This window comes from Lethenteron reissneri, chromosome 3 (assembly GCF_015708825.2).
Source record: "Lethenteron reissneri isolate LAM-NWPU_2019-01 chromosome 3, ASM1570882v1, whole genome shotgun sequence".
Lineage (NCBI taxonomy): Eukaryota > Metazoa > Chordata > Hyperoartia > Petromyzontiformes > Petromyzontidae > Lethenteron > Lethenteron reissneri.
The window spans coordinates 14,644,314-14,671,194 of NC_083781.1; the positions used below are offsets into that span (position 1 = coordinate 14,644,314).

At 40.8% G+C, this 26,881-nt stretch overlaps 1 protein-coding gene across 6 annotated transcripts in view; it reads left to right on the forward strand.

Annotated features, from left to right (window-relative positions):
* The window catches only part of LOC133347352 (transmembrane protein 104-like), a 133,326-nt gene that overhangs the window by 2,450 nt on the left and 103,995 nt on the right, over window positions 1–26,881 (forward strand). For 4 of the 6 annotated variants that reach the window (XM_061559593.1, XM_061559602.1, XM_061559564.1 and 1 more), the window contains 3 exons: window positions 1,706–1,780; window positions 4,972–5,093; window positions 7,651–7,735. In XM_061559593.1, the coding sequence (XP_061415577.1) occupies window positions 1,736–1,780; window positions 4,972–5,093; window positions 7,651–7,735 (252 nt within the window). In that variant the 5' untranslated portion in view covers window positions 1,706–1,735. Of the gene's footprint in view, window positions 1–1,628; window positions 1,781–4,971; window positions 5,094–7,650; window positions 7,736–26,881 lie in introns of all 6 variants that reach the window. The other 2 variants (XM_061559582.1, XM_061559574.1) reach the window with 1 other exon arrangement.

Sequence of the window (26,881 nt, forward strand, 5' to 3'; positions counted from 1 at the left end):
TTTCACTCATTTCCCAATGGAGAAAAAATGTAACATCGAGATTATAACTATGGTACATTTTCAATAACCGCTCATATACGAATAAAACAACTGCTAATTTGTTGGTAATTTATGTTAAAGTAGTGTACGTATAGTTTTTTTCTTTTTATTGTTTAGATGTTTTCTGTCCCTTATTTCCTTCTGTTGGTATGACTATATCATCCCTCAGGGCTTATATTCGAATACAGATGTTTATTCGAATATTAAGTATTGAAATCAAAACGCCTTTGATTCAATTAAACAGGGCATAACGTAGGCGACGTTCAATTTATATAGAATAGGAAAAAGATGTACGCAGATTGTGCAGGATAACGGTGAAAGATCAAAGTCAGCAGTAAAGATTGGACAGGAAATAGGAGAATGGTTCACAACGACCATAGGGACAAGACAAGGAGATGCAATATCACCAAACACCTTTGTTACATACTTGGAAAGGGAGATGGATTGCATCTAAGACGATGGAACAGGAATACCGATACATGGTGAACATATCAATAATTTAAGATTTGCAGACGATATAGATTTGATAGAGGAAAAATGCAAATTGTTGCAGAAAGTGTTCATACACTGAATAATTCAGCAACGAATGCAGGACTGAGGATCAATGTGGAAAAGACAAAGACGATGGTGTTTGGAAGCAAACGCATTGAGAATGAAATAATGACAGGAAACCTACAGATAGAGAATGTACAAAATGTGTCTCCTTGGGAAGCATATTGACCTGGGACAATGACTGTATGAAGGACATGATAAGAGCAAGGATCGCGAAGGCAAAAGGCTTCATGGCAGGATTTAACAACATATACAGAAGCAAGCAAATTAGCTAAAAAAAACAAGCTGAGCATCTTAAAAACATGCGTTTTCAGCACAGCTTTGTATGCCTGTGAAACTTGGACACTAAAAAATATTGACAAGGACAAAATACTGGCATTTGAAATGCACTGCTATAGAAGGATACGACATCTTATTTGGACACAAAGGGTGACAAATGTAGAAGTGAGAAAAGACTGAACATAACATGACACTTGATGCAAGTGGTAATGAGAAGGAAACTGAGCTTGTTTGGGCACATGCAGAATGGAGAACAACAGGAAAAAAAAACTGGAATGATGGGAATAATGGAGGCAAAGTGGAAGAAGACCCTGTCGAGAATGGCTGGATGGCATGATAGATTGGTGCCAGCGAGATGTGCATGGGCTTAGCATGTCGGTACAGGATAGAGGGAAGTGGAAACAAGTTGCAAAAATTAGCAGTGGACACCTACGAGATTTCTGCCCGTGGAGTTTGATGTTTATCTGATGTTTATCTTATTTCTCTTGTCATTTCCTTATAGACCTGTGCCCAATTGCTTAAAATAGCTCGAAGAGGTTTTGCTCTTAACCTGTGAACTCTTCTTTTTGAAACAACAGACTAAGAGAAAAGTACAGTACCCTAAAGGCATTAAAGCGCCTACTGGATATACTGCTGCATATTACTCTTGAGTCATTCATAGATGTAAATCTGCCCAGTGTTGTTCCTCTTTTGCTGTGTTTATGACCCAGGTTGACACACCTCTGCATTGTGCTATATTGTGTTTTTCTTTCTTGCAGGTCACTCTCTGTGCTCTGAAGAAGTTCTGATTTTCTCTTAAGTTACGTGCATGCGTGGCTTGGTGCGTTGTTGACAGACACTTGGAAGCACTTCAAACTCATCCGCCATGGCTGGTGACATCACCGATACGGGAGAACTCTACTCACCTTTTGTGAGTATGGCATCACGAGTGCAGTTTCGTTCAAAGCGTGCACCTGAAATCTCGTCACCGTACCTGCGGTGGCTAGAAGTTGACTACCTCGCCTGGTATACAGGAGGTTGTGGGTTCAATCCCGACCCCGATGCCTGTATTTACACATTTTTTTGTGGTTTCACGCTTCAACACACCGGTGGGTTAAAGCAGTGAACTATTTGTCTTTTGTCAACGTGACACTTTTTTGCTGATTGGCCGTGTCGGGTGGTGGAGGGTTACAACACATTTATAAACAACGCGATCTAACCCAAAACGTGGATTATGAATAATATTGGTCGCGAAAGCCTACGTGTTAAAAATTATCATTATTGAGAGATGGATTTCTGTCTGTCTATTGAGTTTCTATATTTTTCTGGTGGTGTACACAATATGCTTGTTAAATGACTCTATTTGCTATTTAGTGAGAACATTCGCAACAGTAGTGTTAACCCATTGCTCATGGGTAAAGGGTCACAAATGATATGTAATTAAATCTATGTAAATCTGTACAATTTGGTTGTATCTGCTGATAAGAGATATAATTGAACGATCTGTATTGCTCTGTTCTATTGAGGCATCAATCTGGGTGGGGGCAGTTTGAAGATTGCCTGAGTCACCCCTCAATCTAAGTTTAAGGTTGACTCGGCCTAACATCTCTCCTTCATCGATAAAAGATTTACACTTTCGTGGGAATTTCCTGCACTTGCCAAGGGCTGACAGTGGTGATGAGCAAGTGCCCCTTTACTGCTTTCAACATGGGGACACTAACCTTTTGGCTTGTGACAACACCAGGTACAGTACTGTTGTTAACTTGACTGCTGGTGTCATGTTTGCCCTTGCAATAGTAAAGAGTAATTTTCACTTGTCAGCATCTTTATTCATGGGTCAAGACATTGTGTCTCTTGAGTACTGAATAGTTATTACACTTTGTTTCCGATTCATTTTATGGGCAATATTCCACCAGTGTCAAATGGTCAATTATAATAGACTTGAGTTGTGGTGTACTTAGATGTTTTATAAATTCAAACTTTAATAATATTACCCTGGCTGGCACAGAAGCCCTGTGATTATTTGGCTGCTGTCACACTAGGTGTTTAAATTATTATAAACAAACTTTAAATTCATTGTATAGAATGTGAATACATTTAAACATGAAACAACAGCACAAGTCATGTCTGAAGGTTAAAGACCTGCAAGTACATGAAATTTTACTCTGTTAGTAGTGATGGAAATTGACATTTCAGTGAAATGTGTTTTTCCTGTTCAAATAAGGAATTGGGTGGTACTCACACTCCTTTCTTGGCTATTAGCCAGTGGTGGAAATTCCATCTTTGTTGGGGTAAAGGCCAGGCGATCCATACAATTACCACTGTTAACTTACTCCAAAAATGGTCCTCGCATTGTTGACCCTGAGGAGGCAATGAGCTGAGATGATATCTGCGTGGGATTTTAACTTGTAAGTGATGAGCGGAGATGACATTGCAATTCCTTACAGGTGAGTCACATGCTAAGTGGCTGATTACTGATCTATTGCATAATTGCATACGCCCCCACCTCCGCCTCTGATCGCGAATCTTGATGGGGTTCAACAATGATGACGTCATCCGTCACGATTTCAGACCGGAAGCAGGTGGATGGTTTCACTATTCTGGAAAATCGCCAGAAGATGCTGGATGTAATTTCCAGCGAAACGTCGTACTACTCAAATTGTAAATGTTATTGATCCACTCTTCAACACACCGGTGGGCTAAAGTAGTGAAATATTTGTCTAGATTTGAAGCTTTCGTGACTGCAAGGATTCATACTCTTAAGTCACGTAGACAATAATAAATAATAAAATAATAGAAATAATTGAAATAAAAGAATAAATCACTCTTTTATTGCTATTATTATTAATAATATTTTATTATTTATTTTTCCCTACGTGACTTTACCGAAAACACCTAAGAGTATAAATATTTGTCTTTTGTCAACGTGACACATTTTTTTACTGATTGGCTGTGTCGGGTGGTGGAGGGTTGCGACATTTATAAATAACACGATCCAACACAAAAACCTTTATTATGAATATTACCACTCAGTGCTTGAATTTTATATGTGTAAGGCTCATTATAAACACATTTTAAGCAGAGGTCCTCATTTGGCTAAATGCAATGTCACATCACATTATCGTCTTCAGAATGGCATGGGTTAAATCTACATAATATAACTATTTAGACAAATGGGGAGAAGACTAATTCCCACAGTTTGGATAGAAATAGGGGTTCATCTAAAATCTAATTTTGCCATTATTCTTTGCTTGGAAAATTGCATTAACAAAATCAATGGGTCAATTTTGTGCTCCAATAACATTGCAGCTCTAGAGTTGGTTATAGTTGCTTCATGAATTGAGCGTTTCAGGGATCGCTGACCTGGAGTAATGCTTTTCTGAAGCCTCTATACGTTACGCGCTAATACTTTTTATTCATTATAAATTTAAATGATGGTGTGACTTTATATAACCTGTGTGAGCTATTGTATGCATATAATGTACTAAAGTATTTATTTATTCATATGTGCAGTAGTTTATTACACGTGCACTCTTGAATCTATTTGCATGCTGTGTAGTTATACTTGCTGTTATGTCACCTGTATTTGTGTGTTTCCATAGTTAGATTACCTCATTGGGTTTGTGCACAAATCTGTGCTGCTGTGGTGCACTACGATCCTGGAAACCTGGGTTCGATTTTCAGCCACGTGTAACATCAGTGGCAAGGTTGACTCGGCCCTATAGAAGTACCTGCCGCGATTTGTAAATATTAACACTGGAGAGACAATGAGGGCCAAGGATGGTTCTGGCTACACCACCCTTTTGTGTGCCACGTGGGCTTTAGTAGGTGCTCCCTAAAAGTACTTGCCCATGTGGTAGGCGAGGCTGTTATGGCAACTTTTGAATCCGGTGCATGGAGGATACCAAGTAGAAGAGACTCCATAAACAACACCTGACTAAAGATGCAACACAAGACTCAGTGCATGGTCTGTTCTAAGCGTGGAAAATGTTGCGTAGCCAGGATTGGTCCCACCAGTCCTATTCAAACCCATTTGCTATCCATTCCATTTGGACTCACGACAGTCGTCATCATCATGAGGTTAGATGGACGATCCTTTACGTTGTGTCTGTATGCCACCAGGTGGGGCTGGTGTACATGTTTAACCTGATCGTGGGGACTGGAGCACTCACGATGCCCAAGGCCTTTGGCATGGCTGGTTGGCTCGTCAGCCTCTTCCTCCTCATCCTCCTCGCCTTCATGAGGTATCTATCAATGGCCGTGTATGTGTATTTTGAGTGTTAATATGTTCGTCCTGACACAGACACTGTGATGACATCACCACCACTAAGTGGCAAATGACGACTGTTGTTGTTTGGGTGTGTGGTGGGGAGCGGTAGTGTAGCAGTAACAGTGGCGGAAGTCTGAGCTGCTCGGTTCAGCCTTAAATAAGTACCTACTGCAGTGTGTAAACATCAGCACTTGGGAAACAAAGACGGTTGGGCGTGGTGTTGGCCACCTACCCCGTCGTGTGCCATACCGGCCTAAATAGGTGCTTGCTCACAGCACTTGCCCCAAAAAGTATGTCAAGGCTATACGGGGGAGTGGGGGGGGATCTTTGCCTTTTCTTTGTTTGCGTAGGAATCTGGTGCCGTAGTGGGAAGTACAGGTGGAACATGTGCCACCAGTCATCAACGGCAATTCCATACATTCTTATTTCCGCTAGCTTGCACAGTACAATTTTGTTATTATTCTGCTACTCTCACTGTAGTGCGAAGTAAAGATGCTTTGCAAACTAGTTTTTTTGTGGGCAGTCTTACCCGGTTTATTAAACGGTTAATAACTTGGCAGCTCTCTATTTCAGCTGACGGTTGCGATCCTGTTAATTGGACTTTTGACCTTACCTTGCAAACTTTTCATTAGCTAGTCAATGGGGAATTCAACCATTCTATTCAGGTAAATTTACTCCAAAAGGAAGAAGTTAAGTCTGAAAAAAGTTTAGAGTAATTGAGCTGCTCATTGATATAATGTTTGTGCTAATAAGCCAATCATTTGCTGTTTTGATAAATCATGCACTCTGAAGTCGTATGTGTATTTATTTTACAATTTGCATGTAATGTCTGTAACAGGAGGCATCTTACCTCTTGGTCCTTCAGTGAGAATTGATAATTATTTTCATTGTCATGAACAAAAATGGGTTAACCATATAAAATTCACGCAACCATTAAGAATGCATTTAATGCGACACAATGTTGTAAATAAAACTCATGCCAATCCATAAAGCAATTGAACCGGAATGCATTTTGCAGTGGGGAATCGAGGGACACTTTGTGAAATGTTATTAAATGTATTTCATCCACGGGTTTTATTTGGGTTAACGGTGCTTCATAAGACTATCGCACCTATAGGTTTGCTTTTTTTTGCCATTCTGGCTTGAGAGTTAAGTTAACATTGCATGAGATTTTACATGCTGCTTTTATTGCAGTGTTTTCTGCCTTTAAGGACCATTGATCTTGGAAAAAACACTGCAAATCAATTTGTGTGTCATTTGTGTGCGTGTGCATGCACGTTGATGGAGAAGTGTTTCTTCTATTTAGCCAGGCCTTAGGCAGCTCAGCCTAAATGCGTGTGTGAGGCATACGTTGATTCATCAATTAAGTTTATTCTTATAATCAGTCTATCGACAAAGGTTTGCATCTAAGAATATTTTTTTAATTAATTACTTTTTATGCCTTCATAACCATTAGCCATTGTCAAATCACTCCTGGATGAAGGCCTCTATGGTGTCAGCATCTGTCTCGGTCGTGCGATGCCACAATCCATCATATGCATGGGCTGATCTCATCACTCCGTCGCAACAGGGTTCATTTTCTTGGACACATTCTCTCATTTGGCTGCCATTCCATCACAAGTTTCATCCATTGGTCATCTCATCTTCTTGCAATGTGTCCTGCCCTTGCCTCACTTATTCTGTACTCATGCATGTCACCTGTCGGATAATAGAACAAATGAGACCAAACAATACGATACACGCATTACAATAATATATTAAATATGATTGAGTATTGAATAGAATCGTGACCCCTAATCCTGATGACAATGGAATACCAGGGCAAGTGCTGGCCCAGAATCAATGTACCGTTCCAGAATTAAGAGTCACTCGCAAACAACACTTATACTAACGGTCAAAAATAGGCAATGTATGCAAGATTGAGTAAGACGCTTGGCATTGAAGAAATAATAAAATGAGTAGTTGAAATCTCATTAACAATTAGCATGGCCCCATTGGAAATGTACTTGTTTTGGGATTAGTGCAGGCCATTACTTTGTATGTTGGGTACGTTTAAATTGCTGTTTACCTTGTTAAGGGGTTTTAATTACTGTATGTGTTGTTTAGCCTTTTGGGAATGAATGGATCAAATAGGGTCAGCAGTGTTTCCAAAGACTGAGGCATTACATTCTATTAGTTCACCAAACCAGTACCCTTTTAAAAGAGGTTATTTCCTAAACACACCATGCAATATTATAATGATAATTCTGATTACATAGTGCCTTGATACATTTTTTGGGTTGTAGCGCACATTGTTTGGAATGATATCCAACATTTGGCTCCACGTGCTAGGAGCTTCATCAGGAAATGAATTCGGTAAAACCTGTCGGGATTACATTCCTGAAGAAGCTCACAGAACATGGAGCAAAATGTCGGACATCGTGCGGAACAGCACACTGTACAATCTGGAAACACATTTGGAGAGCTGTACAGCACAACTGCGAAGACCTATGCAGTCCTAATACAAATTGCATGTTTGTTTGTCTTCAAAGCTTCGTGACCACGACGTTTGTTGTTGAAGCGATGGCGGCAGCAAACGCGCACATCCGCTGGAAGAGCAGCGAGGAGAAGAAGGAGGTGGGCATATTTAAAAAAAAAGTTTTTTTTTCTACGCAACGTTTTTTTTTATTGAAGCCAAGAGCACAAATGATGAAAAAAATCGCCATGACAATATGATTTAGCGCAGTTTTGTCGAGTTCTCAATCTGACCATGTGAGCCGGTCAAATGGAGTTCCTGCTCAATTGAGCATGAGGTTGCGTCAATATATCTATTTAATGCCCTGAGTCACTGGTTCAAGTTCCACATTGTTATGACAAGTGCCTTTCACTTCACAGGACAACCACAGTTTATTTTCCACAAATTGGAAGACATTTTATTTACCCCAGCGCAATGATGGGCTAAATTGTGCATTTAATGGAATTTGAACTTGCAGCCTCTGATAGCAAGTCTAGCAAACCGAGTCAGAATGCGACGTGGTCAGATTCCGCTTTGGTGGTTCACCACATTATAAAGCCCTGACCCATATCAGTTGATTCAGGTTGGAGTAGGAAAGTAGTGAAATCCCAAATGCATTGATTGCCATACTCATGAAAAGCAATTTTGTTTTACAGCTAGCAAATGAATGGATGAATATGCAATCGCTGTTAAAATGCTACTGTGAGTCTTATTTGTGATGGTGCACCACACTAATTACAATCTTGGCCTAGTAGTGTGGTTGAGAGACCCGTGTACAAATATGGTCAATGTCCCTTTACATTTTGAAAGAATACGAGAGTACAATGCAGTCTTCGCAAATGGATTGGTAATACAGTAACCTCATTGTTTATTTGTTCCAGTGTTGCCAAGTGACAGAATGAAAATAAAGAAATTAAAAAGCAGAGGATTATTCAGAATGTGATGTCTCTTGGGTTAGAACTGGCAGTTCAAAGAGAGAATAGCTCTGTTTCTATGGCAAAGAGCTTTTAAATCCCCTTTAATTTACGGTGGAATATTAAAATTGCATTTGACCTGGACACTTTGACCAACATTAAACTGTGTCTAATTTCATGAAGCCACCTTTCATCAAAGTAACTCGATAAAGTGAAAGGAATTTGCCTGTGAACAGAGGACGAAAGAACAGGACAGAGCAGAGGGTTAGAGGCAGATAGAGCATTTTTAAATTTCCATCATGAAACGGTGGAGTTGGGGATAATTCATCTATTACTCTGGGTGAAATGAGCTATTTATACAATTTTAGACCCGTGATGAAAGTAAGTCTTGATAAGTCACGGATGATCACCAGAGACAGATGCGGTCCATGAACCCTTTTCTTGTTTTGTTTTGGCTCTGCTTGTGTCCTGTTGTCCAATACACCTCCTGGCATACTTAAGCATCCAGTATCATTGACTCATTACTGGCTGCACTGACCTAGGCAGAGACCCTCAGTCACCACAGCATTGGGAAAAAAACAGGATCTCACTGGGTTGGGTGGTGCAGTGTGCTGATAATACACTGAAAGTTATTTTAGAAATTAAAGTGGGATTGTAAGAGAAGGCTTGCGCATGGGCACTCACTATTCAGTATACGGTGGCGGTGGTGTAAACATTTACTGCCTCCTTCTGTTGAGATTAGCAGAAAATTGATTTGAGACCAGAATGGAACCAATTAAAAAAATTGCAAAGACTTAACATCTTTGTCACCATAATTTTTACTGAAATATCAGCATTATAGTGCATGTGCAGTCCATGTCTTATCAGAGTTTTACCATAGACTGCAAGTGCAGCTCCGTTTACGCCGGTGCTGCTTAGCTCTGCTGAGCTTCACACTTGCCAGCTGTTTTCCTGGTGGCAACATGACACTCATCGATTATGATTCGTTAATCACTGTGAGGATCCCGTAGCGCTTAGGATGGCGGTGGGGGTGTGCAGGATGAGTTTTGACACTTCACACGGGGATAACTGGTGTCGTCCTTCTCAAGTGGTGCGGTGTTTGTCAGTTATGGCTGTGCATGATTCCATCTTACATGGAGTCTTGGACTACTTCCTGACGTCAACACAAAGGACGCATCGCCATACTCAATCTTTCATTTCCACAACATAGGGACCTTCTTAAAGTTGTATGATAATTATATGATTAAGCACATTGTGGAATGCATATAATATCTCTGTGGAAGGTCTGCTTTTGCAGTCATTACTTGTAAAAAAAAGCATTTTACAGTGCTTTTACATGTGTAATGTGAGGATATATCCGGCTCAATGACATATCACAACTCGTCATGATGATTGGCTCTGCCGGTCCTGGTTTATAGCCAATGGGGGGAAGCCTAGGGGTGTTGCCCTGACGTAATGGAAAGGTGACAGCTGTAAGTAGGGGATTGGTTCTGCTGGCTTTGGCCACAGCCAATGGGGAGATGAGTCAGGGGCGTGGTCCCGGCAGCTTACGAGGGGGCCTGGAATATTCCATGGAGGCTAACCAGGATTGGGGGAAACGTACCACGTGACCTGGATATTAAATAGGGGTGGAGACGAACGATACGTGGTCAGAACGGGAACGAACAGAGGAAGGGGGCCACGCGGGAGCGGGGCTCCGGGTTGCCACGTGGCAGTGTGTCTCTCTCTCTATCTGTCCCTCTCACGCTGCCTGTTAGCAGCGTGAAGTAAAAGCTGTATACAAGTTGAATAAAAGACGGATTCCAGAAGTTGCCTCAACGAGCTTTATTACACATGTAATGGGTGTTTTCTTCGTAAACCTCATTACATGTCCGTTTAATCAATAGAGTGCACTGAAAGTCAAAATTAATGAGAAAAATATTCCATTGAACCTCGAGTTATGCCCATTTTTAAAGTTGCCCGTTGCATACTGATAATTGAACGGAATAGCCGGTGTACCTACAGCTAAGTTGCTCTGGAAACTGGCACACTGCTGTCCCTTAGGTGTTAACCCTGACCTGTAAGGATCCTTGGGTGTTAACTCTTACCTGTAAGGATCCTTGGGTCTTAACCCTGACCTGTAAGGATCCTTGGGTCTTAACCCTGACCTGTAAGGATCCTTGGGTCTTAACCCTGACTTGTAAGGATCCTTGGGTGTTAATCCTGAGCTGTAAGGATCCTAAAGGTTGTATCACCTGGTCCTCTGGCACTTTTGTTACTGTATAATGGTGAACCCTAAGAATCCTAAAAATGTTTTAAGCCAAAGTTAAACAGCATGACTTGCAAATTTGCTGATAAGAGCAATGTTAATGTATGTTTTGGGCCATATGTAATAGGCTGCAGCACTTGGGGAAAAGAAGTTGCATATAGTTCTGCAATACACGACTTTGTTCAAATCTCCGTTCTTGTCGGTGCACATTCAAGAGCGCTGCGATTGGCTGAATTGAGGTCACTTTGGGTCATCATGGCAACGTGAATGCAATACCTAAATATATTTTATACATGTGTGACGGCACGGAAATGTTTAACACGAATTGTAACTCTAATTTGTCTAGCAATACTGACCTCTGGCCATTACATCCAACATTTAATCATATTCTAGTATGTGTGTTTTATATATATGTTTGCTATCTGTGTTACAGTTCAAGTCTGTGACTTAAACATGGGCTTGGTATCACAATACACTGTCAATATACAATATCGTAAGTTCGTAATCATCGTCGGCCAGTGTCTGTCCATGTCACAGTCCATCTCAGCCCTGCACGTGAACCGATTCCATCGCTCCATCCCAGCACTGGTCACCCTTTGATGGACTTCCTCACCAGTCTCATCCATCCAACAGCCATCCTGCTGGATTATAAAAAACTGAACCCGCGCATCTTTTGTTGCTTTACGCGCCAATTAAAAACCGCGACAACAGAAATGAACCAACTCTCGCAGCATTGTTAGCACAATGTAGGTTCAGCATTATAAGGTTTTTGCACTGCCAGTTTAGTCTAGGCCGACAGATGGGCTCACAAATGATATTGCACTTTAAGGGAGGCGGTGTATAAAAACCACTAACCTAAGTAATATTTTAATTAAACACACCGAGCAAACCATGTCCCCATTAAATTTCTGCACAATCTCATTTCCTGACACTATATTGAGTGATGAAAACTTCTAATCTGCTCATGTAATGCAGCTGTGTAATCTGCGTGTGTGCCACCAGAAAAACACTTGGGTATAAGCAGCGCTAAAATTACCTCTGTGATTTAATTTTGGTCTCTGCTTTTAGAATTTTTTCACTGGTACTTTATTTATCCAGCAGTCTTAATATCTGTCTTCAGGAGGGTCCTGCATTTGGATGTTTGGCAATTTTTATTCTTTAATAGGACCCAGAGAGAGGGGATAATACAGAAAGACCAGCACAGAATATTCAAACTATTATTTCGTACTACCGATCTCCTGGCCACCTTGCAGGCCAGTGGGTCTGCAAGGTTCACAAATTAGACACGATTCACCGATCCTATGATTCATGATCGATTTTTGAGTTCTGGCAATTGCCTGATGATGCTGGTTGTAACGACCAGCAAGATGTCAAACTCAATTGTTAAATGTTGTGGGGTGCTCCCCAACAAACCGGTGGTGCTGAAGCATTGGAAAACATTGCTATGTTTTTTTTTCCACATAACCACTTGATTAATTGGCTGCGTTGGCTGGAGGATGGTTTAAGACACATTTTACTCGCGTGATCTGACGCAAAAATCTATTTTGAATCATCAATTATTTTTCGTGTGGGAGAATGGCTTTTGTCTGTACACAATAAAACACAGCCCTCTATCCTGGAATGTGTCTCACCAGTCTTTGCACCTGTAAACTGTGCTGCTTCAGTGAGCCCTATAAACACAATTATTCAGGACGTTTTACCCCCGGACCATATTTTTTCAGCTACATTGTGCAATGAATAGCGTACCGCCGTGGCTATGCAATTTGTAAACTTTAGAAAATCTGACATGATTGCGACATACGGTGCATCTACACAAATACAAGCAACAGCCTTGTTTAACTCGTCGCTGTTAATTTCTCATCGCTCATGCCCTCCCTGCAAATTGAGGCATCAGCATCATCCCATTTAGGGCTTCCTACCTCCCACCATACCACCTGCCCACACCACCTGGAGCCCCTTTAATTAGCTACAAATTAACCTCAACATGGCCCCTCCTACATCCACAGACTGTAAACGATGAGGGCAAATGGGTATAAGATGGGTTATTTTGGATTCTGTAATGTCACGTTTTGATGACTACCGGGAAGTCGGCTGGATGTTATTCCCTGTCTTGAGCTGCCTGGTGGAAAGATACATTGTGAGCATAGGCTGATAAATATCCTGTCCTTTTAGAGGGGACCTTCCTCCTGAGTTGTGCAAGTAATAAATCAAGTGGCATTATTCATTCCAGATTCTGTTTTCTGGTTTCAGGGGCTAATTCTACATTCCCCAGTGATGATGACATGGTACCCGTTATCAATTAGTTTGTACTCGTATGAATAGAGATACCCTGCATATAAACTAAAACTAAACTTTTTATTTGACCAGGTAAGGCCCACTGAGCTATATAGCTCTTTTTCAGATACAACCTGGCCACAAATGATAGCTCAACAAAGTGGCTTATCACGTGGAAATGTATTACATGCAAACTCCAAATATACAGGCATCAGGGTCCGGATCGAACCCACGACCTCCTGTATACCAGGCGAAGTAGTTAACATCTCGCCACCAATGTAAATATATATTTACCTGAAAAGAAAGTAATAATAATATTCATTTATAGACCTTGTCATGCCACTTTTGGACTAAGGCCATCTCATTCCACATATGCAGTGCTGATGGAACGATTCAGGACCAGTTCAAATATCACTTCCCAGTTTTTTAAATCTTGGTTGAGAGTTGAGCTCGGATTGCCAAGTTCATTACGCAGTATGTTAATCACTGCATCGGTGCGATAATCACTCTATCGTACAAACACATGCAGTGGGGTGGTGGTGGTGCTACACACAGGAGGGAAATGTAAGATGTCAACACGAGTCTTCACACGCTGTTCAGAAAATTAAACCCTTAACTGCTGATCAATCTGTTTGTCACTATTGGGATGAGCTGCATTTTAAAAGAATGAAAAGTGAGGCTAGTCAATATAAATGGGTATGTAGGAGAATGGAATGGCATACACATGAAAAAGAACACAAGGTAAACGCTTTTTTGTTAGACTATACTATCAGACATTTCTTTCACTTGTCAAATTGTGCTATAAGTACGTGGTGATGATTAGAATGACTGCTTGTGGTTATTGTGTGACGCTGCACTACCTACAAATCCAAATTTGCCATTTTGCAATTGTACCTGTGCCGGGTTTTTATTCTTGGACAATTGCTTGCAGTTTTTAAATTGGATAATGTATTTACCTATTGCCATATCGGCAATTTATATATTTCGTGATAAAAGTGTTTTGAGTTGGATCGCATAAACGTAATTGGCTCTGTCGGAGGAAGGTGTGTGTACGACACATTTACATTTATGCCATCCAACCCAAAATACTTTATTGTTAATAATATTGGAAGAAAAAGTGTTCGTGTAAAATTTACATTTGACTGAATTATAATATTTAAGTGTACAGACCTTAGTGGCGAGGGGAGGGGCAAGGGGACTCAAAAATTAGCCCAGAGTTAAACGCACTTCTCTATGATCTTGAGTTCGATTCTCAACCATGGCTAACATGAATGGTGAATAATATCTGAACTGATCTTTCGTGGTGAATTATGGTCAACCAACCTCGATATAACCGACGTGGCATCAGGGAGGCCTTTGTCCAGTTGTGGATTGACAACGCTACTGGGAATTATTTGTTTCGACTTTACTGCAGCTGATGTGGTTAATCATTATAATGAATACAGGCTTGGAGATGGTGTCAATATTAAAATTTATATGACAATATTTGAGCTTCTGGATTTGGGCCAAAAGACAATTAGTTATGCCGCTTGCCTTGCCACTTTCATTTGGTGCTGTTAATTGCGTGCGGCTGCCTTGGATTGATCATCACGGGCAGTACTTGGACTTGCACAACAGAGTTAATCAAAGTGGCCATGATGTGTCAATCATTGCCGAACCCGAGATGGCGGCAGAGCTGTCTTCTGGAAGCTGGTGGGTGGCGGGGGGGGGGCGGCATGAGGGTGTTCTAATGAGCATGCTTTCAGACGTTCACCTTGAAATGAATTTGTGTCACTTGCTAGACTATAAAACACCATTTCCGTGCATCGGTAGTGACACCCTCACAACCGTGAATAACTTTACTTGGACAGCGTACAGACTATTTGTCAATCCACCGCTGAAGGAGTTTAAGGTCCCCTCCAAGCCGTGTGTGTCGTGGGGGTTATTTGACCATACTTCACCACGCTGGTCAGTGCGGGTGGTGATATAAACGAACAATTAAATAATTGGGGGTTGGATGATTCGCCCTCCCCCACCTCCCCCCTTTACCACCCCAACCTCGCCTGCACCTCTGGCAATTTGATGAGTTCTGAGTTGGAGTCACGGTTTCATTCAGGAATCAATTATTTCGTCAAAAAAAAGTGTTCTTCTTTTTTTGAGAGCATTATGGGTAATTAATTAAACCGACCTCCTCAATTAGTTTTCACTCGTAAAAAAAAAGTGTTTTTACCATTGGCCTATAGGCTTTCCAAATCAATATTATTGAGTTGCATGTGTTTAGACAAGCGAGCTTTTGCATCGGTTTTCAACCTTGTGGGTCTCAATAGCTTGTGGCAAAAATAGCTCCTCGAATATCTGCAGGGCACACGTGAACATATTACACACCACGTATACAAATCTATCCTCATATATAATTCTAACACGTGCGATTCGACGCATAAAATGTGAGCATTATAATTGATATTCAATGCTGAAAGCATCGTTCCACTCCGAATTGTAATATTAAATAACTTTCACCGCCAGCCGTTGCAATGTTGGAGTCACTTCAGATGACTAAAAAAGCTTCTAAAAATCTGATACTTCAAACCCACAATGAATTAAACTTCATGTGCAGATGTAATGACTGCAGAGATTTCCGTTTTGTGGAGTACTCGCTTGTATTAAGTGTCTGTTAGCACTTCGAATAATTGCTGCTTGTGAACAAATCGTAGGACGTATAAACATGTGTGGCACCTAGTGTTGATGAGGCTCTTTTGAAAGGACTTCAGAAATACTTCTGTGATTTCATCTTGCAGGGGGTGTTCTCTGACACTGGGGTGTTGGTTGCACTACTTGGGTTGTGGGTATTCTTTTTTTTCTCACATCGATCTGATAGCATCATGGGGAGGGAAAACCAATCAATCCAATGTTTCACATATAACAGAAATACTATAGATAACCAATATAATCTTTCGTGTTTACGATTGAGAAGTCACTGTTGTATCATGAACCGCACATTACTAACTTATTGTAAAAAGTCAAGTTCAAAAGTGAAGTACAATACTTAGTGTAAAGTTAAGTGTTATCTCTGCACAAATAATTGGTGTTATGAGTGGTGACATTTGCTTGCCTTCCCCTAATGTTTGATCTAGCAAACACATGATTGCCATTCTTTCATAATAAGCACTTTATCAAGAGAAACCAATCCTACTGCAGTACAGTATTCCCTCGTTGTTTGTGAGGGATACGTTCCGGAGATTCTCCCTGATTATAAAATTTCGCGGATGATATCTCTCGTCATTGACGAACTTGCTTTCCATGACTTTGGCTATCCGCAAATCGCATTTGGAACTCTACGCGACTGCATCGAGAGAGAGAGAAAGCTATGAGAGAGAATGTGATGCGATGAAGTGACGAGAGATAAAGTCTTGACGGATAGAGAGATGAGAGAGATGGGGAGGGATAAATTCTCGAACCTATAGAAGCATCTGCAGACCTTGCTTGTACGATATTCGAAGGCCAAAATCATTATCCGTGAAATTTGATATTCATGAGCATCTCCGGAACATATCCCTGCCGAATAACGGGGGAATACTGTACATTTCTTGTAAAAATATTGGATGCATAGCTGGTATGATTCAGTATGTGTGAGGGTTATTTTGGAGGCATGTTGTTACACGTGTTTATGAGCACACATTAAATATTTCGTAAATATTATTTACTATTGACATTTATTATCACTTTTGAAAGGTGGTTGTCAATAGCTTATCTTACACGGGGTTGGGGGGGAGCACTGATTTTCTCATGATGTTATTGTGAGTAATGTTCCAATTTTTATTTAGGTTGTGACATCAGCACTTGGAGATCTAATCTTGTGAACTGTGTTGTTGAGCTTTGATGATGACTTTAAGACCAATGTAGATCAGATTACATGGTTTGTTCTTTCTTAATTTTAGAACTTTCGTGACTGCAGTAAATGATTATTTGGTTCTTTCGGTTAAGTCACGTCTAAAGATAAAATAATAAATTAAATAATAGCATACGACGTTTCGATTGCAACACAAGCAATCATCATCAGGTATAATGAAATAGCGACATAAAATCTAACCAGAAAACTATAGACAGACATATAAGCAGACAGATATCACCAAGATACATAGAGGGAGCAACACAGGAACCAGAGAGGGGTGATCATCTCTGTGGGGTGGCCTTAAATAGACAGAGGGGGGGAGGAGGCAGAGAGAGGGAGGGGGTTAGAGAAAACATTTGCATATCAATGAGTGGTCCAAAAACAAGGTTCTGCAAGTGCGATGACACGGCAAGCAAGTCTGAAAATCAGAAGGACAAACAAAAATTCAATAACCTAGCAAAATATCGAAATGTAATGTAATACAACACAGAGGGTCGGTCAACACACAATTAACACATAGCCTGGTTGATTACGTATTTCAAAGATTGCTAAGTTAGAATTTAAGTGTGAACATTCCAAAGAGAAGACAGGCAGAGAGAAGAGAGAGAGAAAAAAAGGATAAGCTCAAAACTTCCCCGTAGAAGTGGTTCAATCTTAATTTTAGAACTTTCGTGACTGCAGTAAATGATTATTTGGTTCTTTCGGTTAAGTCACGTCTAAAGATAAAATAATACATTTCGATATTTTGCTAGGTTATTGAATTTTAGTTTGTCCTTCTGATTTTCAGACTTGCTTGCCGTGTCATCGCACTTGCAGAACCTTGTTTTTGGACCACTCATTGATATGCAAATGTTTTCTCTAACCCCCTCCCTCTCTCTGCCTCCTCCCCCCTCTGTCTATTTAAGGCCACCCCACAGAGATGATCACCCCTCTCTGGTTCCTGTGTTGCTCCCTCTATGTATCTTGGTGATATCTGTCTGCTAATATGTCTGTCTATAGTTTTCTGGTTAGATTTTATGTCGCTATTTCATTATACCTGATGATGATTGCTTGTGTTGCAATCGAAACGTCGTATGCTATTATTTAATTTAATTTTTTATTTTATCTTTAGACGTGACTTAACCGAAAGAACCAAATAATCATACATGGTTTGTTAATTACCCTCAGAAGTTTCAAGCATTCTTAGGAATTCAACCATAATAGTTGTCTTAATAATCAACATTTACCACTTCGATATCCAGCCACCGATGTATGCCGTTCATATATGCAGAGCCACTTGTCGACATGCATACATCATGTGCCATGATCCTTCCAGTGTTGGATGAAGGACTCCACCCATCATCTCTGTCATGCTTGTGGCAGTGGGCCTTTCCCAGATGTTCTGCTGTAACTTGAGAACATTCTTGGATATATATAAAGCTGTTCAAATGCACACGTGAGCTCATTGTGCTATTTGTGTGGAGGAATATGCCCTTGTTGTTTTTGATCATGTGCCAGTGAAGAGCTACAAATCGAAGGGACTTTAATTGAGGCAGTTGAACTTTGTATTTGGGGAATCATTGGTGCCATGCGATGAAGCAAACAGACCTTTTATATCACATTTATCACTGTCAAAACATAAATTACATTAGATTAAGTTGTGTGTATTCACCTACTAAAATACACTGTGCAAACACCTCCGTTCAAATTGATTCTTCATAATTGCCCTCTCGTATTGTCAGAGTAAGCCACGAGATTATTTAACACACACACATACTGCGGCATTCTGCCCTGTACAAATAAGTAAAATAAGGCCCCCATGCGTACCATTTTTGTCCACAGTACTTATTAAACAATATAACAGTATACTTTGAGGAGAATGGTGAAGACGATGAGGAGAATGATGAAGATGATGAGGAGAATGGTGAAGACGATGAGGAGAATGATGAAGATGATGAGGAGAATGATGAAAATGATGAGGAGAATGGTGAAGACGATGAGGAGAATGGTGAAGACGATGAGAATGTTGAAGACGATGAGGAGAATGATGAAGACGATGAGGAGAATGATGAAGATGATGAGGAGAATGGTGAAGACGATGAGAATGTTGAAGACGATGAGGAGAATGTTGAAGACGATGAGGAGAATGGTGAAGACGATGAGGAGAATGGTGAAGATGATGAGGAGAATGGTGAAGACGATGAGAATGGTGAAGACGATGAGGAGAATGGTGAAGACGATGGGGAGAATGGTGAAGATGATGAGGAGAATGATGAAGACGATGAGGAGAATGGTGAAGATGATGAGGAGAATGTTGAAGATGATGAGGAGAATGATGAAGACGATGAGGAGAATGGTGAAGACGATGAGGAGAATGTTGAAGACGATGAGGAGAATGGTGAAGATGATGAGAATGTTGAAGACGATGAGGAGAATGTTGAAGACGATGAGGAGAATGATGAAGACGATGAGGAGAATGGTGAAGATGATGAGGAGAATGATGAAGATGATGAGGAGAATGGTGAAGATGATGAGGAGAATGTTGAAGATGATGAGGAGAATGATGAAGATGATGAGGAGAATGGTGAAGATGATGAGGAGAATGGTGAAGATGATGAGGAGAATGATGACGACGATGAGGAGAATGTTGAAGATGATGAGGAGAATGATGAAGACGATGGGGAGAATGATGAAGACGATGAGGAGAATGATGAAGATGATGAGGAGAATGATGAAGATGATGAGGAGAATGGTGAAGACGATGAGGAGAATGGTGAAGACGATGAGGAGAATGGTGAAGATGATGAGAATGTTGAAGATGATGAGGAGAATGGTGAAGATGATGAGGAGAATGGTGAAGATGATGAGGAGAATGGTGAAGATGATGAGGAGAATGATGAAGACGATGAGGAGAATGGTGAAGACGATGAGGAGAATGATGAAGACGATGAGGAGAATGGTGAAGACGATGAGGAGAATGATGAAGATGATGAGGAGAATGGTGAAGATGATGAGGAGAATGGTGAAGACGATGAGGAGAATGTTGAAGACGATGAGGATAATGGTGAAGATGATGAGGAGAATGGTGAAGACGATGAGGAGAATGTTGAAGACGATGAGGAGAATGATGAAGATGATGAGGAGAATGATGAAGACGATGAGGAGAATGGTGAAGACGATGAGGAGAATGATGAAGATGATGAGGAGAATGATGAAGACGATGAGGAGAATGGTGAAGACGATGAGGAGAATGGTGAAGACGATGAGGAGAATGGTGAAGACGATGAGGAGAATGTTGAAGATGATGAGGAGAATGATGAAGATGATGAGGAGAATGGTGAAGACGATGAGGAGAATGGTGAAGACTATGAGGAGAATGGTGAAGACGATGAGGAGAACCTACCAACGGGTTATAGTAATAGGTTTTTACCCTTTCAACTGGTACAAAAACTGACACCTTTATACAAAGCATCATGTTTGCAATAACCACAACACAAGCAGTCAAAATGTAAACAAAAATAAACAACTCTGATAATGATAGTGATATGCACTGTCCTTGAAGTTCATTGGTCCACACCTGAGACAGCTTTTCTTAGAGCCTAGTCTCCATTGGTGTTGGACCAGATGACGCTATAAGGCGTACAACTCAAAAACAGCGCACTATCAGAGTATTGAGAGCTCGGGGAAAGCATTTACACTGAGACCTCCTGCGGGTTCTTGGTGTGCCCCTTCTGTGACCTTTCCCCCCTAGATCCCCCTCTGGTGTGTCACGTGGCCTGCTGACGTCAGGGCTGCCGTATGCCGCAGATCCCCTTTCCTGCCAGCAGCCAGCGCTATGCTACTACACTATGCCACTACACCTGGATCACAACTGAACTTGAAACTTGAACAGCCAACATCAGTTCTTGGGTCCTTCTCCTTACCAACCTGTACTGACTTCCTCTCTCTCCGCTGTTGCTAGCTGGGGCAACGTGTGCCGTAGGCAAATACCGGGTTTTCACGGCTTACACAATACTTTAAGTGATTTTCAAGCTCATCGTACATGCATCTAATCGAATGTTTAATAATATATTTTTGTTGTTTAATTTGTCACACCCCAAATAACCGTTCTGTTAATTTTTGTCATGACGTTGTCCTTAGTTTGGCTTACATTGTCTTACATTTGCACGTTTACCATCCTCATCTACTACATTATAAGGCAAACTAAATGAGAGGTAAATGTCTCGTTCACACATCCATAAGGAAAAAAAATTATAAGTATTTCTTACACAATCCTTCAGCCGCACAGCCTTCTGGGAGTGCATCATTTAAAGGGCATTGTTTTAAGACGAGCAAACTCTGCTCCAGTTTCCACATCGTGGTTCATCAGCAGAGGCAAAGAGCGTTTATAGTAAAAAAAAACGAAACGTTATCATGAAAGGCTTCAGAAATGTTCAGTGTGAATTAACTTGTGCACAATAAAGAGGGGAGATGGGCAACACGAGAATGGATTTCTTGTGCAAATTTACCAAACACGTCGTGAGTACAGCTGTGCTTACTGTGCCATGAAATAGAAGCAGCTGGCTTATTTCCGATCATCACACAGAGCACGGATTCATCTTGGCATTGATGAAAGAACATTAAAAGTCTTGCGGATGTTGCAAACTGCCGACCGCTAATTCGGATTGCACATATTTCAGGTTAAATCATTGTCGGAGAAAGCTTTGGCACCATCCTGGGCAGACGTGAGTGCTTTTAAATACAAGAGTAACTGAAAACCTATCGCCGAGCCGATTTATAATCCAGTTTATTCATGGTGTCTGTGTTTCAGATCCGCATGGCCGCATAGTGATTTGGTACAGGTTTCTGTAACAATGCATTCATTCAAAATTGGGTTCCCACATATTTAAATTCTGTACCATACAAAGTAAACAATTGTAATTTTTACTCTTGTTGACATCGGTATGATGTTTTATAATTAAAGCACTTACATTTGACACTTAATTTTTTTCCGTTACCAAATGAAAAGCTGATAATTGTTTTTGTAATTAATTGTACAATATTAATGTTAAATCTTGACTTAAAGCTTTCGTGACTGCAGGAATTCAAACTCTTTGGGTCTTCCGGTAAAGTCACGTAGGTAGAAAAAAAAATTACGATGTTTCGATCGCAACACAAGCAATCGTCGCGATGTTATGGGTGGGATATCAATGTTACTGAAATACCGTATAACTCGACGCAAATATATGATTAAGGTTAGTGATGGCACATTTCATATTTCTCTTTTCAAACCAATTATTTGTTAATAATAACAGTCTGTTATGATCTTAATGCTCATGAAAGCTTTAAGCTTTACAGTGAAAGGGAGCACAATAGATTATCTAACTGGGAATCACCGTTCTGGGTACATGGAAACTATGTTGGGTAGAAGTCTTCTGTCCACTTTTTCTGTAATCGTCACAAAAAGGAATGCATTTACAAATAGTGGGGAGTGTACGAGATCAAGCTCTTCTCAGATTAAGTGTCATGTTTCTGTTATTTTTAGTGTTGAATAATATATGAATGAACCAATTGCTTGAGCAAAACTACATTGAACGTCTAGGAAGTTGTTCATGATAGAATCTGTTTTTGGTGGTGAAAGCCATTTCTGTACTTGTGATGGATTTGGTATTCACTGTGGCAGTTACAAATGTTACATATGTTATGGGTGGGATAACAATTGTAAGAGTTCATCTTCCATAATAGAGGTTTTTGGGTTAGATCGCATAAAGAAATAAATGTGTCGTTAAAACGACACATTTATATATTTGCATGATCTAACCCAAAAACCTCTTATGGATGATATTGGTCGCGAAAGCCTACATGTTAAAAAGGGTTCATCTGTTTAAATTTCACCGTTAACAGGTTGGTGTATATCAGGCAAGGTAGTTAACATCTCGTTGGCGAGATGTTAACTACCTTGCCTGGTATACAGCAGGTCGTGAGTTAGATCCTGACTGCCACCTTTTATATTTGGAGTTTCCATGTTCTTTCCGTGGTCGTGTGGATTTTTATCCCGGTCCTCTGGTTTTTCCCTCCACATTTATATGCATGCGTTAAGAGTATATGGCTGCTATAAATTCAAATGAGATAAGACGCTGTGTTGAGCTATCAGTAGGGGCCAGGTCGCTTCTGAAAAGGAGATGTACAGCTCAGTGGGCCTTACCTGGTAAAATACAAATAGTGAATAGTAATATTTATTTGTGGTGTTACAGCCCAAATTTACCAAAAAATACAACACTCACTTATTGGTGACTCCCCTGCTCAAACGTAGGCTGATGCTCATCTGCATTGATGGTCCACAGCTATTGCTGTAAAACCCTCACTGCTATCACCGGAGCCACTCTATACACTATTGATGTCTCACAATGTGAGGCTTATTTTATGAACTTGGAGAAATTATGAGCTGAGCGGAGCCTTGACTTCGATTTGAACTTGCAACCTGATTGTGATTCAACAACACTACCTGTTTTGATGTAGTAGGTTCGTTTGTTTCGTTCGTTTCTCAGTCCGCTTCTCCTGGTGAGGGTCCCGGCCTGTAGTCGATTGTTACTTCAAAATATTTTCTGAGGTCTTTCGAGAGTATACATTCTTGTATTAATTTGGCTAATCGGGAAAATCGTAATTAAACAAACAATTAATATATAATAGTCCAACATTTAATTAGCCACTTGCAAAATACATTTATGTAATGCTTAATATCATTTATCAAGTGGCTGCTTTTGTGAAATTATGCATAAAATAACAGGTATATTTATTAATTAGTTGTCAACATCTCGTATCGTCCATCTTCAAAAGGCCTATCAGCATTTGTCTGTTCACATTCTGGTGAATTACATTTCTAAAGCAATGCCAACCATTACCCAAACTTGTAACACGAAATCCTATCCAATTGTTCCAGTACATAAAAGTATTCCTTTCATCTCAGTAACAGAACAAAAAAAACCTCGCCTTTTATTATTTTTAATTATCCTGTATCAGAATGACTTACGTCCTCTAAATTGCTGCTGCTGTGTTATATTGTGCGTACTACGTATCGCATTGTATTTGAGTTATAACAGACACATTTCTCAATTTAAAAAAAGTTTGTAGATTGTGGCTTCATTGCACAATTTCATAGAGTGCGCACGTCTCCGTTAAGCATTTGCGGTGCGTTTGGTTAAAATCGGTCCGGTGCTTCCCTCCGAGTGTTCTCGGCAAACGTGAGTGACAACAAATTCCATCGATTTCATTTCTCTGGTAAAACACATTTCACCCATGTCTGGTTTTGATGTGATTTTTTTCTTTCTTTCTGGGAAATCGAGAACAAAAACCTCTTTAAATCGCGCTTGCCTGCCGTGATAGCGGTGGGTGGCATGGGCTGCAGCGCTGCCACAATGGGGTGAAAACCTCGGGGGTCCACTCTGTCCCCTTAATCTCTCGGGACTTCCTTGCAGGGAGCGAGGCTTCCGGCGCGATGAGGCGAGCACCCGTGCCAGTCCAACTTCGCTCACCACAACCACACACATGGCCAGATGCGGCTCCTTTCACTAAAGCTACATGATTAAAGTTTAAACAGACATGCGATTGAAAAATAAGAAAACAAGTAGCTCCTGCAGAAGCTGGATGTGTACATATTGTCCATCTAGGGTTGCCTGAAGTGAGTTTAAAGCGTAGCTAACGAGAACTCACTCCTCCTCCTCTGCTGCGCACCCCCCACCTTCTCTATAGACTGGAACATCCCTTCCCCCAGCCATCTGCACTGTCAACTCCCTGTGCAGGCTGAAGACTTTTCTTTTTCCTCTGTCAATTACTTGACTGCCTCGCTATGAAACAGAATAAAATATGTCCACATTTTGGAATTATATTGCATATAAATGTCTGCATCTCAAGGCGCTGTACAGAAACGGTGCGTATTAACTTACAGAGAATCAGTCGGCTATAGGCGGGGGGAAATAGTAAGATCTCTGCTGCTTCCTCCCCATAATGCATTGAATCGTTGCGATGTAACCTAAGACTTGTCTTTTTTATTTACTGTGGTGAATGCTGAGACACTCACTTTCAGAGCCACAAGGTGGCCTGTAGATGGCAGTACAGAATTGGGGTGACTAACCTATGCTTGTGAGTTATTGAGTATGGGTGCTGTAGGTTTTCTCTCACGTATGCAGAAATACTCACATTAACTGGCCAAACATTCCAAAAACAGGACCCTCCTGAGTAATTCGTGACACATCGATATGGTAACAGCTGTCTTAGACACTGCAGTGCTTGCGAGTCTTCAGCGAGAAACGCTTGGAGCAGCAATATTTGTGAACCCCTGCAGTGTGCTTTTAATTTTGAGGTTTTCTATTCCTTGGCTCTGCCATAGATGTGTCACTAAAGTTATAACGCATTTAAGATGAATCGTGTAGCAATATTTAAAAGTTAGCAAAACACCAGGGCACACTTTGTGAACTTGAACTTTGGAGCATCACAGAATGAACCGGTGTCATTTATTCATAACCTGTTCACGAGCCAGGGATTCATTACATATCGCACACGTGACAGTATTGTGTTATTATTGTGCACGCCAAATCGTTTGTTCGTCTTCTAGGAGATGACCCTGATGGAGCTCACGTATTGGGTGAGGGTTGTATGTGAATGTCGCGGATGTGTCCCCCGAATTTGCCTCTCTAACTCTTGATTCGATGCACAGCGGCTGGGTGCAGCCGACATTCTCGCGTGATTCGTGAGTCGGGGAGGTTATGTGTAAACCCGCATCCTGATGTCATCCAATCGTCATGATTGGAGATGTCTGATTGACCGTATGTGTGCGTACTTTGCTGCCTTCTGTAAATTCTTACGTGACTCGATTCTGTCCCGTTCCATTGAAACGTAAACAGACAACAAGAAATTACGGCCCTACATTTGGAGGTTCGCGGCATGAGAATGCTACGCCGTTTATCTCTTTAACAGCATGGCAGGGTTCTTTTTTGTACAAGTATGTGTTTGCAGCATGTGCCGTTGAAAGTGATGACAATGCAAAGCTGCAGCTACGCATCTCTTTCTTGTGATGAAGCTTGGCCATCGTTTCTTCGCTCGCTTAGGAAGTGAGTAGCTCGGGAATGGTAGCTTCTCGCTGTTGTCACACCAGTCATTTCGTTGTTTCTTTGTATAAACGTTTCCAACGCTTTTCCTAATGTGCAGCAGCCTCGTGGCTCGGGTTAATTCACCCCCTGCAATTTCACCCTCGCTGGGGGTAACTTTGCTGTCTTGTTCTATTTCCCTATCAGCTGCCTTCATCGGATATCTGTAGCGTCATCTGCACTGGATGCAGGCCTCGGCCAAAGTAATTTATTAGCATTGCGTCTAGTTGATATTCTAAGCGTGTCACATGGGCACTTTTATTCGCCACTGTATAGACACAAGGCTGAAGCTTTGCATAATATGCTGAAAAATGGTCCTGTAAAGTTTAAAGTTAACATTTACAATGAAATACATGTAGATAATGATTTTATGCTCATGTGTGAAATCTTTATTGGGCACATTCAACAGTTGAAAGATATTTAACGATTTAAATAATATAACACCATTAATGTGGCTGAAAAATTGTAATAATTAGACAGAGAGGCGATATATATTAAAGGTTATGTTTTTTCTTGCAGGACACTTTCATTTATAAACACAACTAATGTATTAATACCACACAGTAAAACCATCCCATCTTGTTTTACTATCTTGCAGCAGTTAAGTTTACATTCAACCAGGTATTTTTAAAAATGCATTCGTCCAGTTGGAACCATCCAATTTGTATAGGCAAGCTGAAAATGAGATCCTCTGTCCCCTTACACTATATGTTTGCCATATATGTTCTACAAAGAAAGCAGGGTAGGTTGGCAGGGTAGTGATTATCATGCTGTGCTGTATTCCCGAGGAGGCAGGTTCAAATCTAAGTCTGATCAATTGAGCCTTAATAGGATTTTATACCCGGAGAGCACCTCCCCAGGCT